General features: G+C 31.7%; 1 protein-coding gene across 1 annotated transcript in view; it reads right to left on the reverse strand.

Annotated features, from left to right (window-relative positions):
- The window catches only part of ARPP21 (cAMP regulated phosphoprotein 21), a 141320-nt gene that overhangs the window by 88389 nt on the left and 35519 nt on the right, over positions 1-17412 (reverse strand). Inside the window, exons 2-8 of the mRNA XM_081345175.1 lie at positions 12124-12273; positions 10459-10625; positions 10035-10076; positions 9278-9364; positions 5923-6073; positions 3026-3104; positions 984-1043 (exon numbers count right to left, since the gene is read on the reverse strand). Coding sequence (XP_081201301.1) covers positions 984-1043; positions 3026-3104; positions 5923-6073; positions 9278-9364; positions 10035-10076; positions 10459-10593 — 554 coding nt within the window. The 5' untranslated portion in view covers positions 10594-10625; positions 12124-12273. The remainder of the gene's footprint in view (positions 1-983; positions 1044-3025; positions 3105-5922; positions 6074-9277; positions 9365-10034; positions 10077-10458; positions 10626-12123; positions 12274-17412) is intronic.

Consider the following 17412-nt stretch of genomic DNA (forward strand, 5'->3'; position numbering starts at 1 on the left):
TTTGCTACTTCTGTTCATTTATTTCAACTCATTTTCCAGTCATTCCAACAGTCTGTGTTAGTTTATGCCAACCTGGGGTAATTTTGGCAAATAGGGATATTATAAATAGTAACAAAAGGGCACCCAAATGAGTAACAGAAGTTTGACTATAATTTGAACATATCTGAAAATTTGACCTTTGAAATTAATGGTAATTGCATATAAAGAAAAAAATTGTTTTTGATATAATTTATTATGTCATACCTCAAAAGCTCTTAATGAAGTGTAAAAGTTGTTGTCCTAATACCTCAACAACTACTCTTGGGAGGTAGGTAGCCAATTAAATAGGGAGGGGCATTGAGTCTGGATTCTTTAGTAATTATAGTGTAATTTCAAAGCCAAATAAAATTGCTTTCTCTATTAGCAAAAGTACAGAGATCTGAAGGATCCTTTTGGCTTATGACATTTGAACTTACGCCAGAGAACCTAAAAGGTGCTTAAATCCTGGTTCCAAATTCCAACAGTCATCACCCCAACATAGTCACATTTTGGGCACTTAAGTCGGCATTTACAACATTTTGTGGTCATGTGACTATGATTTATAATGTTTTTTGGCCAAAACCATAATTTATTTCTGCTTTTCAGCAAAAATGCCCCATATTAAACAATGAGTTCACTTAACTACTGCAGTAATTGATTATTGACTCTATATTAACAACTGCTGCATAAAAGACAAGTCACACAATGACCCTCTTTACAACTGTCACAACTTACGACAGTAATGGGCAGGCTCAATTAATATTATAAAGATGAGGACCAGCTATAATTAAGTCAGTATACACCAATTAAGGAATATATAACATTCCCGTTACTGTACACTGATAAACAAATATTAATAATGATATTCTCAGGAATACAATAGAATTGCTTTAAGAATATATTTCTGACATGTTTCAAGCAAGAGATGTCAGAAAACAAGAAACAAGTACTGAAAACAAACTTACCTCTCATCACTAATAAAATCAATGATTTCCTGCTCCATTTTTAATAATATCATTCTATCCCTGTTAATAAAAGGAAAAGAAATATTTCAGAATTGAAATTGAGAACAGAAAAACAGGCAGCAATATTTGAAATATTTCTGAAACTAGACCAAAGAAATTCAAAGTGAGTTCTATTTATGCACAGTGCAAATATGTTTCTCTCATAATGAAAGGATTCGTTACATTTCCTATTCAAAGAAAGGAATTCAAGCATAATATTCTTAGGATAGGTTGAAAATAAGAATGCAGATTTTTTTGGTAACTAAGTGAGGTATTTTACACAGATAGTAGTGCGCATTCTATTATCTTTGTATTTCAAAAAATAAGCGTGTCTAACAAGGCACTAATCTTAATAATTATAAATTCTATCAACCCAATTTCAGTATAGCTATATCCTTTAGGTTCTACTATTCAGAGGAGTTGATTGTTGTTGTTCTAAGACTGTTCTCTACAATTAAGTCTACCATCATTATGTTCAAGTATCAACAATCACAATACACAAAATCTGTTTTTGGGAGATTAACAATAAAGACTGTTTACAATTAAACATTCCAGCCACTTACATTGCTCAAGATAACTGTAGTATTTAGGAACATTCTATATCAGGACAGACAATAAATGTCAGAATCTTCAGTCATGAAAAGATAAAAATAAAAAAAGAGAACTTTGTTCTGTGAAATGCTTTTATTGGAATTTGGGCAACAGTTGAGGTTAGAGATCTGAAGTGAAAGTTCCTAATCAACTAGTCACTCTTTACCTGCTTAATGACATTAATATTCTCCTTATGAAGATTTACTTTCTCTCAGCATGCTTTTCTCCAGACAAAGTAGCTTTTCAAACAGACAAATGTCAGGATGATCTGTAACCCTATCTGATGGATGATAGGTAGTGGAACTTATTTATAATCTTTTCCCTTATGTGATATATCTCTATTTCATTTTGTATTTATTTTTAAATAATGCTTTAAATATGAATGCCACTATGTTTAGATTTGGCACTGAATGAAAAATAATATATGATTCCATGAGAGCTCTTCCATTAACAAAAGAACTATTCCATTTAAAAAAATGATTCTCACATAGTAAAAAAGTCTTGCAATGGAGAAATGACCCCCAAATCTGGAGATATTATTTCTATTTATCCTAAGTCTTCCCAAAGCTTTATTGCCCTCCAGAAGTTATAGGTTAAACCTAGATATTTCCTCTATATTATTATTCATATTGTAACATAATTCCTGAATTAATGTTCAATTACATTACTATAAATTTTACTCTAACTTTCCCATGGAAAGTGATTTATTTATTTTGCACTTATTTCCACTGAACCCTTCATGATTACTTTGATTTTTAGGATATTCATATAACATGCAAGAACATGAGTTTCTCATGAAAAAAAACCTGGAAACTATCAAATATTGCACACAATGTGAATTGCAAGCTGATTTCAGATCTTCCTCGAAGCACTGGGCTGCAAAAATATAATCCAAAGAACAAAAGAGCCCTGATGAGAAGGTAAATGTTACAACACACAAATTCTAGTACACAGCCTTATTTGACATGAAACACATATTTGACACTTACGCAGTAAAACTTGTGTTCTCCTGCTCTTTCTGTGTAAAGCATAGGATGGCATCTCTTTTATGTCTGGCAGACAATTTTCATTATTTACATTTTGATAAGAGCTATTTTTTTTAGTATAACTCTCACACTTATCTATATTCGACAAGCATATTTTTGAGCTACTTTTGTTTATAAAGGCTGCTTAAATATCTTTGTTTGTGTGTGCTTTTATGTGCATCCATGCATGTAAATAGCCAGATTTTGATAAACGTAGGTTACAAGCCTTATAGTATAAACTAATGATGTAGGTTTTTTAACAATTTTTTAACACAGGCATTATTTCCCATATCATGAATACCACATTTTCTAGAAAGCTACGTTCTATACCTCCAAATTGCTAAGAGCCAAGCCATGGAAAAGAGGGAGAGAGAAACTGGGACTTACCGGGGATTATTCTTTAATGTGTTAACGAGAAATTCATGCAAATCTATGCCTGTTGAATCTGTATATTCTTGGCTGCAGTCTGAAAAAACATACATTACTAATAGTTTCATTTTAAAAAGTAAAAATAACTTTATTCCATCATATGGAATAAAGTTTCTTTCTCTCCAATTGTCTTCTGAGGTGCCTAATTTATAAAATTTGTATCTTACATTAATAACCTTCTAATAGAACAGGAGCTTAATTATAAGCACCAAGCACAACTAAATATTCATATAAAGAATTATGCTTTTTAAAAAACTGAAAATAAATAAGTAATGGGCATATCTTGAATCCTGGATATCTGCATTTGCTTGAGCAAATGTAAGAGGAATGGATGAGCCAAACAAAAAGAAGACAGAATAACAAACAAAACTAGCTTTGGATTTGTTTGCATATTACACTATTCCAAAACTGCTGGTATACACTATTGGATTATTAATGGCTGAAGAACGGAGAAACAAACCATGGAAGCTCTCTCCATGATTTGCTCATTGGACAGTCATATCCCCAATTACATTTCCTCAAAACAACTGTGAAAGCAGGAATTAAGAAGCTAGCTATGTGGCATGATTCTGTCTCCATATTGTTACAAAAAGAAAACAAAGCTGTTAGTTTGGCTACTTCAATAAACAAATCATGAAGGAAAAGAACTGTGCTGTAAATGGAACCAAACATAAATGACATCTGTGGCAATAGTGTATGACTCACTTACCATTAAACTACATCCTAGGTTTTTATCAGGACTAATACTGTGTGTGTGGTATATGTGTACACATTTGGCTGTGTTTACCTGGCTGGATCCAAGATATATTACAATAGCTAAAGAATTTCTACAAAAATAGAATATCTAGAGAAATCAGTAGTTTTTACTTAGAGAAACACACTGAACGCTGAATATACAGTATATTAAAATAAAATAGCAATAGCAATAGCACTTAGACTTATACCCTGCTTCACAGTAAACTGCTTTACAGCCCTCTCTAAGCAGTTTATAGAGTCAGCATATTGCACCATGAGAAGGGTGGAAGGCTGAGTCAACCTTGAGTGGGTAAGAATTGAACTGCCGAATTGCTTGCAACCGGCAGTCAGCAGAAGTAGCCTCCAGTACTGCATTATAACCACTGCGCCACCACAGTTTATATATGAAAGGTGTGTTTTGATTCTGTCAATCAACTAAATTGATTTTATTTTCCTGGAATTATCTATGAAATGTGTATTCTTTGAGCAAATCCATAAAGAACTCCAGAATTTAGAATGTCAGCATTATGTTTAAAAGTTACGTAGCTTGTATTTCAGACCTAGTTAGGTTGTCATGAAAGAAAAAAGTTTGCATATCATAATAATATCCTAGAAGGCAATAAGGTGAACAAATGTGCAGTAAATGAGAAAAATGCATATAGATTCTAATTAATTATGTTATAAATTACTACTGTAGAGATTCAGTGTATTTATTTAAATTGAACTGTCAGCACTTGAGTGCTAGATTGAAATGAAAATTTCATTCAGAAAGCCTATGAATGACACATCATTTGTCAAGACTGGATATCTCAGATAATCTTATATACTATTTATTTCTATGGTATTTTTCTACTGAAAGTTATCAAAGTAGACCATGAATTTATGCTATCAATAACATGCAAAATGAAAATATAATCGTAATATTTTAAAAAATGAAGGTGAAATAAAATATTAAGGACAATTTATAAAGACAACTAAAAGAGCTGGGTTTTAACACATTTCTTTTTAACTGTAGCTATCACAACCCAACACACTTTAGACGAAAGTTCTGAATGAAGGACACTCCAAAAATCTGGGATTTAAGTTTTTTTTCCTTGGGCACATAAAAAGAAGTCAGTACTGTGCACCTCAATCAGAGGATAAATTCACTGCAATTAGAAAATATTTTGGATAGTCACCTCTACATTATTTTTTTATATTTTACATACCTGACATTTATACTAATTAATTACAATTATCAGTGTATCATGTATGGAAAAATCTAAAATCAAGAAATAAATTGTCAAGAAAGAATTGGCAATGCTTTTGTTAAATAAGTGACAATCCATGCACAACAAACTATTATTGCAACAATATGTTCCTATTCTGGATCACATTCAACAATGGGTAGAAAAATCTACAAGCACAGGGTATAGCTTTGTCTAAGCAGCAATTCAGTGTGTAATCTTCCTTCATTCCACACTATCCCTACCCTACTTCCATTTCTCCCCTTAATATAAACACTATTTATGGATTTCAGTATCAGGTTGAAAATATGTAGATAGGATATAACATGCATTGACCTACAGATAGCTCTTTCTATTATACTATTGGTAATGCAGCTGAACCATAGGGATATTATTTTTATGAAAAACATTACACGTTTTCAGTTTTGATGCTGCAATACAGCAGCATCTCTATAGAGTGGGAAAGACAAGGAAGACAATGCAAAAGCTGTGGTCCACTATGACTGATCTAAAAAAACTTTTAGGGGAGATGAATGTTTTCCTTAGACCAGAACAAATTCTGCCTCTTTATGTAATTATTTAAATCTCTTTATATGGCTGTACATAGTCAGAATTATTATGATTTTAAAAGTTTAAGGTATTTTTTCAGCATGTATTTCAGCCCAGTCCAGTTTTGAGATTTGTAAAGAGAGTTTGTTTTGTATATCACATTTGTTATATACCAATCATATATGTATTCTACAATAAATATATAAACTATACATATACCCACAAACAAATACAAAATATAAAAAATAAAAACTAATTCAAATACAGACAAAAGCAAATACAAACATTCAAAATGTCTCCATGTGACTATAATGACTAAATAATGACTTAAATACTTTTGTTCACCTTTTGATAATATTCTTATCTTGGTTTTTTCACTGTTTCTATCTTTTTCTTTGTTTTTATCCTTCTCTTTTTCTTTCTCAGAGTCATCTTTACTAGATTTATCCTCTTCTCGTAGGCTGGGCAAACTTGAAAGCTGTAGTTGTATTGATTCCTGTTGAAAAAAATATAATAATTTAGGGCCAGATTCAGGAAAACTGGCATGGCTTCCCAAATGCATAGGATTTTGCAAGCTTAGAAAAGCTGGAGCCAAACAGTATTTGATACACTTAAGAAAAGATAATGTATTCTTAGGGATAATTTTTAGTTGGTTGGATAGTATCACTGAGTATCATAATTTAGTCCATATTATTGAGTATCAGAATTTAGTTCAAAAAAATTAACATATAATTCTTAATTTGCTTGCAGTATATGGATTCAATAAGAATCATTTTAAATTAAATGCCAAATAAAAGCATAAAGGTACTATTCCTAGGATGCTAATTATGATTTTTTCTTAAATATTAAAATTACGCTGAAATCAGCAGAATTCATTTCAGTGCAAACTGATTGAAATATTTAATGGAAACATAGACAGTATTAAGTTTCTCTAAAAATACAGTGGGACATTTTAAATAAAGTGTACTTGTACTTAAAATTAGGAATGTAACAATCAGAACTTGACAATATTCAAATGTACGGTTAATTTCATTTTATACCAGGAGTTATTAATGTGTTGTTTCTTGAAAAAACCCTATTTTATATCTATAACTAATGCTACATAAATGAAAAAAAAATCCAAATTATACCTACTCTTATTGATTAAAATATAACATGAATCTCTGCAGTGATCCTAAAGGTTTCTCAAATATTTAGACTGCTTCCAGTTACATTTAGAGCAGTGTCACAGAAGCTCTGTGCTAATTTTATTTGTATTAGCAATGCTTGAAGATTTACTTGAAGTTGTATTAATTTGAACCAAATGTGCTTTTTGTTAAGTAAATTAACTTATAAGATGGTATAAGTATTTTTACAAATGCTTACAAATTTAATCTATGCTTGGTTTGTTTCTTTTGAAAGTATTTTTATATTATGCATGTTTCCTGCCTATGAAAAAAATCCAATACGTGACTGTGGGCTAAGGCTCACTGAAATGAGATTAATGGAACTTAATGGAAAAAGTTTTAATTGACTTTGACATCTTTAGTTGTTTATGCTGAAGTCAAAGTGATTCCTAAGTGCACTTGCTGTTTCACAAAAAAATGGGAGAAAAGACAGACTTTACAAACAGTTTAATACAAACATATAAGCATACTGCACTGTATATTTTCTATGTCTTACATATAACATAACATCGCTATATAGTCATTAAATTAGAAATAAACACACAGGAAAGCTGTAGAGTCGTGGAAAAATCTGGTATTTGTTTCTTATATTTGTTTTTTATTGACTTTTTTCAATCGCAAAATTACAACGTTGATAAGTACATTCATGCAAGTTAGATGCGCACACAAAATGTTGAATTGCATTAGTACACTAATAAATCAATATAACAACATTAGAGGCAACATTCCTTTTAAAATAAGGACAGAGTGTGAGATCAGGTAAACTTTTATGATCAAGTAATACAGGAAAACAAGATTTTTCCTACACAGGAAAATCAAGGCAAATTTTCAAATATAATACAAACATCAGGTTTGTAGTACAATCCATACTCTATAGTTCTGGCAATGTACCATACATTCTCTGATGACATAGACTCTGTGCTTTGTAAACAGGTAAACTAATAAGGAAAAATTAAACTTAACTTTAAAAATAATCCATTTTCATTGATGTAACTCTTCCAAGTTCCTTCAATTAATTAAAAGAATAAAGTACTGGTCTAGCTTTTCTGTGCAAAGTTCATCAGTCTTTAAACCAAGTAGTATACTTGTTAACTAATTAATATATGAAGCCAATTATCCTCAATATGCAGGCTTTGGTAGCAGAATATATTTAATCCTTGCATCCTTAATTATAGGGTGACACGTCATGGTGAGTCAAACAGTCATAGGGACCATAGGAAATGGCACTAGGACAATGTAGAAAAGATGTCTGCTTCCAAACTTGCTAGTCTCTACAGAATATAACATTCTTTTTTTCATTTGTAGAGGGTACATCAGAAACTGTCATGCAACATTTAGTACAATCTGATATATTTATATATTTCTCCTTTCAGATTCCATTTGAAATGATAGAAAATACAAATAAAATGCAGAACAAAAGCCATACATTTATAATAATGCAAGTTGAGCCAAATATTAGAATTGTTTTTAAAGTAACTACACACAATTTGATAAAGGAACCTATTGATTGTTATACTGCATAAATGTCATCTTAGAGCAGCAAGAGAATGTATAAAATCCCCACAGCTTATTAAGATATGGGACAGTGAATTCTGGTCATTCAAAAAACAAACAAGACAGAGAAAAAAAGACCTCTCTAGAGAAAAGTCCAGAGGAGAATTTAAGTCATTTCAAGTTAATAGAGGAAACTTTTAAAAAGTACACTTAATTGTGATTTGATTTTTGTGCTAAAGGTTTAGCATTCATTTCCTCTTTCCTCTCCCTCTCTAGGGCTGATCTCATTCTTCAATTAATATCTGAATCTTCAAGTAAAAAATGTTGAGAAAAATAACTTTCTTTCAAGTAAGAAATAATTTCTTTTGGTTTCTGTGTTTATTAAATTTATTTTTAAGCAAATAGAAATGTAAGCTTTTTGCAATAAGTGCTAAAAGAAAAATGGACAAGATTCTGAAATATATTAATGTTTTTACTTAATTCATACAATACTACTACAGATTCATAAAATACATATTTTGCAATATTGGAATATTGGCTCCAGAAATCAGAAAAATAAACCATCTGGTACAATGCAGTTTTTTTTATAGATAACTTATTTATAGGGTCAAAAACTGAGCTGGAACTATAAACTAAAACATGGGAAGCATTATGAAGATTTTGTATGACTTAGAAGCCAGAGTGATTCAATCCTATATCTGATGTATCCTTAAAAGAGATAGCCTTAGAGAAAATAACAATTGTAACTTTCTGAGGTTTTTTTTCTAAAAAAAATAATTAATCTGAATTCTTTTGAATTCCTTTCCATTTGTTGAAATTTTCAGGGGCTCTGGAAAAAAAGAGCAAATAACACCCTGTGATATACTGTTGATCTACTCATGTATATCAAAGAAATACACTAAAAACGTTAAAAATAAAATATGTTCATGTGAAAAGCCAGTTTGATTCCCCCAAATTAAAAGTTTCTTTTACAATTATACACTGTTATCATGCACAGGAAAAGGAAAGTTATTCATGCAGCTTAGAAAAGTTTTAGATACCTGATTGTCAGTGTCTGAGTCAAAACGAGGAGACGATTCTTCACAAACAGCATGGCTTCGTACCAGCTTCCCCTTTCCCCCTCCTGACTGAAATAGAGAAGTAAAGTAATTTCTAAACAAATAATATAATAGCGTGTACATACCTCTTTGAATTTGTACATGCATGCATAGCCAATAAATGAAATTTTAGCAGTAAAAAACTAAAAAACAACAACAGATAAGCTGGTATGCAAAGAATAAACTGTTCAGCTGCCCTAAGAATCAGTCATTGAAATTAGGATATCTGAAAACTAAATCAGTACTTTTGAAAAATTTGATTAAAATGCAATGCAAACTTCCATCAAAAAATTGGATCTTCAAAACCATGATACTTATCTGCAACAAATTAATTGATATATTTAGGTGGCTAAAATGAAATATACCAGTCCTTAAAATAAGAAACTATAGTTTAATTGTCTCTTTCTGATCTTTAAAAACTAGACATCTGTAAGCATGAAAGCATCTATAAGCATGAAAACATGAAATTTGGCTAGAGAAGGAAAAATAAATGTATTTTTTTCCTTAAATAGCAGAAACACACAAACCAATTAATTAAAAGGCCAGCAAGCTGAACTGAGGCAAAACTTTAAAAAAAAATTAAATTAAAACAAAAGTTAAATTAAACAAAAATTATAAACTTTCACCACCAGCCGCGAGATGTAAATTTTCATCCCAAGCCAACTTATCACAGTTCTGAGCACCCAGACAAAAACTCTACCTTCGATCTCTTTTTCTGCTGGTTCTGGTTAACACTTTGTAACTGTGAAAAGCAAGTGACAACATATTCAAATGTATTAGTAGAAAATATGCATAACAGAAATAATAGCACTTTATAGGGTAGCTAGTAAATAATTTGCCCTTATCTCCGTCACTGATACACGGGTTTCCATTTCTATGTGATTGCAATTTTCATTTATAAGGGTCCAGATTAAAGAAAAGTTTCTGCATGTAATTTTCATCCTACTTCTTTCTTGTTATAAATGTTAGTGAATATTAGCAAATCTTTCAGAAGCATTCACCTCGTACTATTTAAAGATGAACGAAAAGCGTAACTAAAATTTTAACAGAATATAACATCTAATAAAATTAAAATGAGAAAAGGAAGACAGCTTTATTAGAAAGTATATGCCAATTCTTAATACCTGGTCTGATTTGCCATATCCCTCTTTTTCATCTGCTTCTGAGCTTTCTGTTTTATTAAGAACGCAATTCTCTGATTGAGAGAGAGCCGAGTCTAGCTCATTTCCAGCTTCTTCTAGTTTATCTTGCTCAGACATTCTCAGAAATTTAAAGAAAAAGTTTTGATGACCTAAAATGTCAAGTCATAAACAGACAACATACAGGTAGAAATTTATATCACTTTATCCCCAATTTATTCTATCCTACAGCCCAACAGAATTCAGTACAATTCACACAGTAATGGAACAAAGAATTCTAGGTGAAGGCTAAAGAATTTAAAAATTAACAAGTAGCTTAGATTAACTAAAGTAAACGTAATAAAGAATAGAAAAGTGAACATGTTTTGCTATTTCTCTTCCATCTTTCATTCAAGAGGTACATTTTGCAACTTGCAAAATTTACACATGTGGAAGAACAGTTTTACCAGGAAGATGTTGCTACAAAGTAAGGTAGCCTATACATTTTTCTATTAGGTCATTAATCTCTTTTGAAGAAGAAAGGGAATCGGCACACACCTACCATTCAATCATCCCTATGTGCACACATATGAAAGAAAGAAAGAAAGAAAGAAAGAAAGAAAGAAAGAAAGAAAGAAAGAAAGAAAGAAAGAAAGAAAGAAAGAAAGAAAGAAAGAAAGAAAGAAAGCTGAAGAAATAATGACTCAATAAAAACATTAATTGTCCACTTGGCATTAAAAATCTCAGTCTTCACCGATAGGCGTTAAACTGACAGCTCCACTATACAATTTGAAAGCCCTTTCCAAACCCCATTATCATTCTCCCATACTGTTAAAATCTTCCCAGAAACTCTTGGCAGATGGCTCTCATGAAGCTCTTAAAAGCAAGGCTTTGCTCTCATTTCACAACAGTCATTTACACAGAATCTTAGCACAGCTTTTGAAATTAAAAATATTCATAAAATACCATTCTGGTACCTCCCTACTGATTGGTTGTCAAATATGTCTCATGAATAATTTGATACTTTTTGTTCTTCCCACGTTTTTAAAGAAAAAAATCATAAGAAGGAAAATATACTGGAGAAAGAATACGTTCTTAACAAATTTTACTATTTGTCCTACTCCCAATATAATGTAGTTATTTGATAGATATAAATTTAATTGTGTTTCTTTTATAGACATTAATTCATACTGAAGAGATGCCTCCAATCTTTGTTTTGGTTTATTTTAAAAGAAAATATATAGCATACAGTGTGGACAGAAATTCAGAAAATTGCCCATGATTTTGTAAAAGAACTGAGGACTAAGAGGACTACCGGTAAGAGCACTTTTCCTTGCAGGTTTTGCAAATCTCTTTGTATGAAAAGTGGGACAAAATAGCAATGATTGAAAATGTAAGTTTCTAACAATCAACAAGTTGTCATTTTATTAGCACATTTTGGGGGGGAGATAATAACCTCTCTCCAAAATTAATAAGCATTTATATATGGAAATTAATACACAAGTTTCTTTCTTACAATTTTAAATATAACTAACATGAATTCTACAAATTGTACAATCTGGTATGTACTCTAGCAATTATATTCATGCAAAATCCAGCATGGATATTAATACAAGTACACACATAGACAATATCTACTCCCATTAGGTAGATAACTAAGATGTGATTTACCTTCAGTAATAACTGTTGATACTTTCCTCTCAGTTTCTGCTGCTCCTCACTGGTTAAATCCACACAAGTGATCAAAGACAATGTGAATCCCATGACCCCATTAACAGTTCAGGATGCCAGTCTCCATGCTGTTCCTTTACTGTCATCAACCTGGCAAGAAAGAAAAAAAGGACAAAGAGTAAATACCAATAATAAGAGTTATAATCATATTTAAAATTAAAAGATAAAATAAAGAGACCAGATTTCTAACCCCAATGACCAGCTTCAAGCAAATCACTTTCACAGCTTGATCCAGCTCCACCTGTCTCAAAAACTGTGTGTTTCTTCTCTAATGAAGGCTAGAGCCGGCTGTTCAACTCATAACAGCTCCTACGCACGGAGCTAAAATTAACAATTGCAGATTATGTGCCAAAGATTACTCACTTCAATTTTAACCTTTTTAGTGAATTATAACACTTTGTACTAAAAAAAAGTATTTTATGTTTGCTTCAATGGAAATCAATATTGTCGTTAAAGAAAAGAATGTTATCCGCTCTGTAAATGAAGCTGCAAACTCAAATTGTTCTCAAAGAAAAACAATACAAATTGCTGATTTAATAAGCTCAAAACACTGAAACAGTTTAAAGGAATTAATAGTTCTAAAAATGGAAATGAGAAAAAAAACCTTATAAGGATGTAAAAGAAAAAAAAATACTGCAAGAGAGACAGAAACATCCTAGATATTTGGCTAAAATATGTGAGGGATTTAGAAATAAATCAAAACATTATTAAAGTGCCAAAATACCATGATTATATTTTAGAGAACTTGATTTGGCAGTTGACTATTAACCCAGAGAAGGACAAGTCTTCTCGCAAATATGAGAACCTAAATTTAGCACCTGTAGCTCCTTAAACCAAACGTCTCTTTTCCCAGGATCATTTGGCATCTGCAGAGCAGCATAATCTCTGAAAAAGAAGCAGCTGCTTTAAGGAATTCACTTCTGCTTGTACTCCAAGGGTGCTTTTCCAAAAGCTTCTTCAGTTTTTTGATAAGAAGTGAAACATTTTCAAAGAAAAAAACAAGAAAGTCCAGTTGCCTTTGGGAAAAACACCTTTGGCACAAATATGACCTGGATAATTAAGAATCTCCATCAAATTTATACCGTTTGTTATACTGAATCAGAATACTCCTATTAGCAACTGAAATTGCCATTCTAGCTTTGAAAAAATATATGACATATATCTATATAAAGCTACTATGCTACCAATTGTAACTTTTTTCTCTCTTCCATTTAATCATTTCTAACTGTCAGAAACTACCATGGCAAAATTCTTTTCCAGAAGTGGTTTGCCACATTCTGACTAGGCCAACTCACAATCTCCTAGTTTCTATCCTGATGCCTTAACTACTATAGCTAACTGCAACTTATATTGTGAATTGCAGCATCCACTATAAGATGCCTCAGGCAATATATTCAATATATAATATATTCTATTTTCCCCCTTTTTTTAGATTTGGTGAGTTATAGCATATATCACAAGTCAGTCAATAGGAGATAATAGTGTTTCTCTCATTTCTACTTCTATTCTATTCTCAATATTTTTTATGCAACAGCATTATTTCCTTATTAGTAAAACTTATTAGTAAAAACACAGTTATCCAAAAATAGTCTTAAGGCAAATACAATACAAACAATGGTAGTAGTCAAAACACCTTTAGAAACCAATTACTACCAGACTAATTGAACAAGAGTTATGTATTCACCTAAAAACAATGCTAACTTTAAAAAAAATTGTAATAGACATTATTTTATATCTTCTAATAGAAAATATAATGGATGGAGAACAATCACTATAAAACATATATTAATGGCTTCTAAATTAATCCAATGACATTTGTTTACCGTCAATTAATAATTCATGAATTTCTGAATGTGTTGCTTGAAAACAGTGCAAAGGTTATGATTTGAAAAAAAATCCTGGTTAAGCTGCAATAAATCTAATAGAAATGAAGGTTGAATGCATATTGAACCATCTAATAAACATCAAATATAATTAAATTTATGTAGTAAACGTTTTACTTTCTTACACTAATTTGTTCAAAAGCAATAAAAATTAGGCATATTAAAATGAATAGAATTCAGATATATTTCTTTATGATCCAATTTTTGCTTCAATTTAAATTTCCCACTAACCATATTGCTAGAGCAGGAAAATGCTGCTAACAATTCTCCTCTGATTATACAGCAACAACTACCATTAAAAATGCATTGCAATCATAACTACCGTATTTTATTGTAGGAAAGGACTCCTATCAAGGTAACTCCATCAAGACAAGGTTTGGGGATTCATTTTCTGAACTATTTCACAGAATGAATTCAAGGGTCATTCAGAGATGCTGAATTTACCACACTTCAAATTAATTCAGTTATATAAAGCATCTTACCATATAAAAATCCCTTTCATAAGATAACTAAGTCCAACTATACTTTAAGTAAGATGGAGCATGGAACAAAGTTAAAGTACTTGAGCCTACATGCCATTCTCCTAAAATCAACCCATTTTCTTCTAGGAAGTGTACTTAGAACCAGGGTATTAAATTGATGTCAGTTTGGATTTGGATGCACACACAAATAAATGTAAACCCAAACAAAATATGCCATTTCTGAATTAATGTAATTAATTTTATTTTTATGATCTACCTACATCTAGTGTTTCAAGTAATTTTTCTCTTGTGAACTGTTTTTCTGACTCACAGTTATAGCTTCATTTTATACAAGTAACAATATCCCTTTCCTTTTTGCAAATATATTTCAATGTGACTTTGAATCTATTACAAAGGTCAAAATCCAAACTCAGCTTTGTATATATGATTACAAAGTATTTTATTGTTTTTCATAATACTAATATATCTAATTATTTACAGATACTGTAGTTAAATATTGCTAAGCATTATCTTCAATTTCATTGTAGAACCTTCTTAAAATAAAGCCCATGCTATGTAATGCAATAACATAAAGTATATATAAATTATATGTAAATCCTAGATTTTACAGCATTCCTGGCAGTGTGGATTTCATTTTAAATCAAGTTGATTTAAATCATGATTTAAATCACTAGTAAAAAGGCTTGATTTAAATCAACTCAGCTTAAATCAGAATTTTTAAAGCACAACTGTCATCTCTGTCCCGTGGCGGCTCCTCCGACCCGCTGTTGATTCCCCAACAGTCCCATTCACTTTAATGGGATGGCTGGTGATGCAGCAGTGACACAACAGGGTGAGGGACATGGTGGGCAGCAAGTGAGTGGATGCCCATTAACAGGCACTGCCATAATAGATTTGAAATGGCAGGTGCTCTTTAAATGTAAGGACTCATTCTTGCTGGTAGGTAGAAACTTTAATATTATTTGCAAACAAAATAAAGGTTTCCTATTTAGAATAATAAGCAGTCAGGTTAGTAAAACAGCGATATCAGAACCGACGTTAGCTAATAGGCTAATCACACTTAGTTGGAGAACTACTAAAATTCTTTTATTTAATTAAAACAATGACATTATATTACATATTCCTGTTTTTGCTTAAACATCAATGTTTAGTAACTGAAGTGCATAAACAAAATATCCTTGAAAAAAACAAAGAAAAGAATTTAAACTGAATATATCAGCTGGGTTCACATAAAAAACATGGTCTTCAACAGCTCACTCATTTTTATCTTTGTTCTCTTGTTTGTTCATGATCTGGAAAAGAAAAACAAGCTTTTCTGTTTTATCAGGCCCCAGGCGATTTCTCAATTTAGAGTGAACAAGAGAATATTCTTTCAATGCCAGCAAAAGAGGCCATTGCAGTTAAAAGTGAAATCATTACTTCAACACTTTCTGAATCCAAGTGTTTAAGCGACTGGTGAAACTTTCTTTAAAACCTCATCAGCAAACATATATTTCTTGAATGGTTCCCTCTCAGTTCTGAAGTTCATTGTAGTTGGCACTAGAGATGGATGATTGCTAGATACCCATGTCATGGCTAACTCCTCTTCTTCAGCACTTAAGGTTTGACCCTGGTACCGGATATTGACAATGTTTGCAAGAAAATGAGATAAAGACAGTGCTTGTCCCATTCGCTTTTTTAAATCTTGTAATGTCTGCTTGTAAGTGTGTAGTTCTGTTTTTAAGTGTTCACTCAGTTCCTTCCAATTTCAACAGCATCAGCAATAAAACAACTATTTTTCTGGATTTTGTTTAAAGCTTCGGAAACGGGTTTCAGGATGCTCAGTATATGTTCAACATTTCTCTTCAGCCCAATGTTGAGGATTTTGGCTGTGATTTTGGCCATATATTTTTTCTTGATTTTGCTCATAAACGGTCATCAGAATAATCCAGTTTTTATAGATTGTTCAAAACAGTCCACTACAGTTCCATCTAACATTTTGTCGGAGCATTAGCTTGGTTCCACCCATTACTTTCAGAGCTGATGTTGCAAAATGATTGTATGGAAGTATTTAGCAATTTCAACATTACTCTTTATTTCTGGGACACAGAAATCTTTAGCTAGGAGGTGCATCAAATGAGTGCTACTACCATATGTTATTAGTGTGGTAGTTTCTTCATGTTGTTCTAAGTATCTTCTCATTTTGAACACATTTGCAGCATTGTCTGTGACCAAACTGTGTATTTGACATTTGATTTTTCCCCCCGCATGTTACGGTAAATTTTGCTGCTATTTCTAAGTATGCTGCTGTGTGTGCATTTCTTGAAGTATCAATTGTTTCTGCAAGAAATACATTCCGTTCTGTTGTTATACAAGCACATACAATAGGATCATTGTGGACATTACTCCACCCATCAAGACTTAGGTAACAATTTTACCTTTTAGACTTGTTATACATTGCATAATTTCTTCATCATATACTTTATCCAGCAGTTTTCCTACAACATCTAATCTACTTGGTGGACTCTATTCTGGTCTCAGTGACTGAATCATATTAACAAAGTTTGAGTTTTCAAGCAGATGGAAAGAAGAGTTTGTTGCATAAACAAACTGAACAATTTTTTCATCAATTCTTTTTCTAATCTGCTGGTTTTTATCACAAACTTATTTATGGTGGTGGTTCCAGATGCTTTCTTTCTTTTATGTCAGGGATGTCAAACTGCCAGCCCATGGGCTGGATGCGTCATGCCAAAACTGTGCCCACCCCATTGCTGGCAATGGAGAAAAAATAGCAATATATCGCAACATGTCATGTGACGTGAGTTTGACACCCCTATTTTAGGTGATATATTGCAGATATGTGTAAATGATGCAACTGATGCACT

Source organism: Vipera berus, assembly GCF_964194415.1.
Source record: "Vipera berus genome assembly, chromosome: Z".
Lineage (NCBI taxonomy): Eukaryota > Metazoa > Chordata > Lepidosauria > Squamata > Viperidae > Vipera > Vipera berus.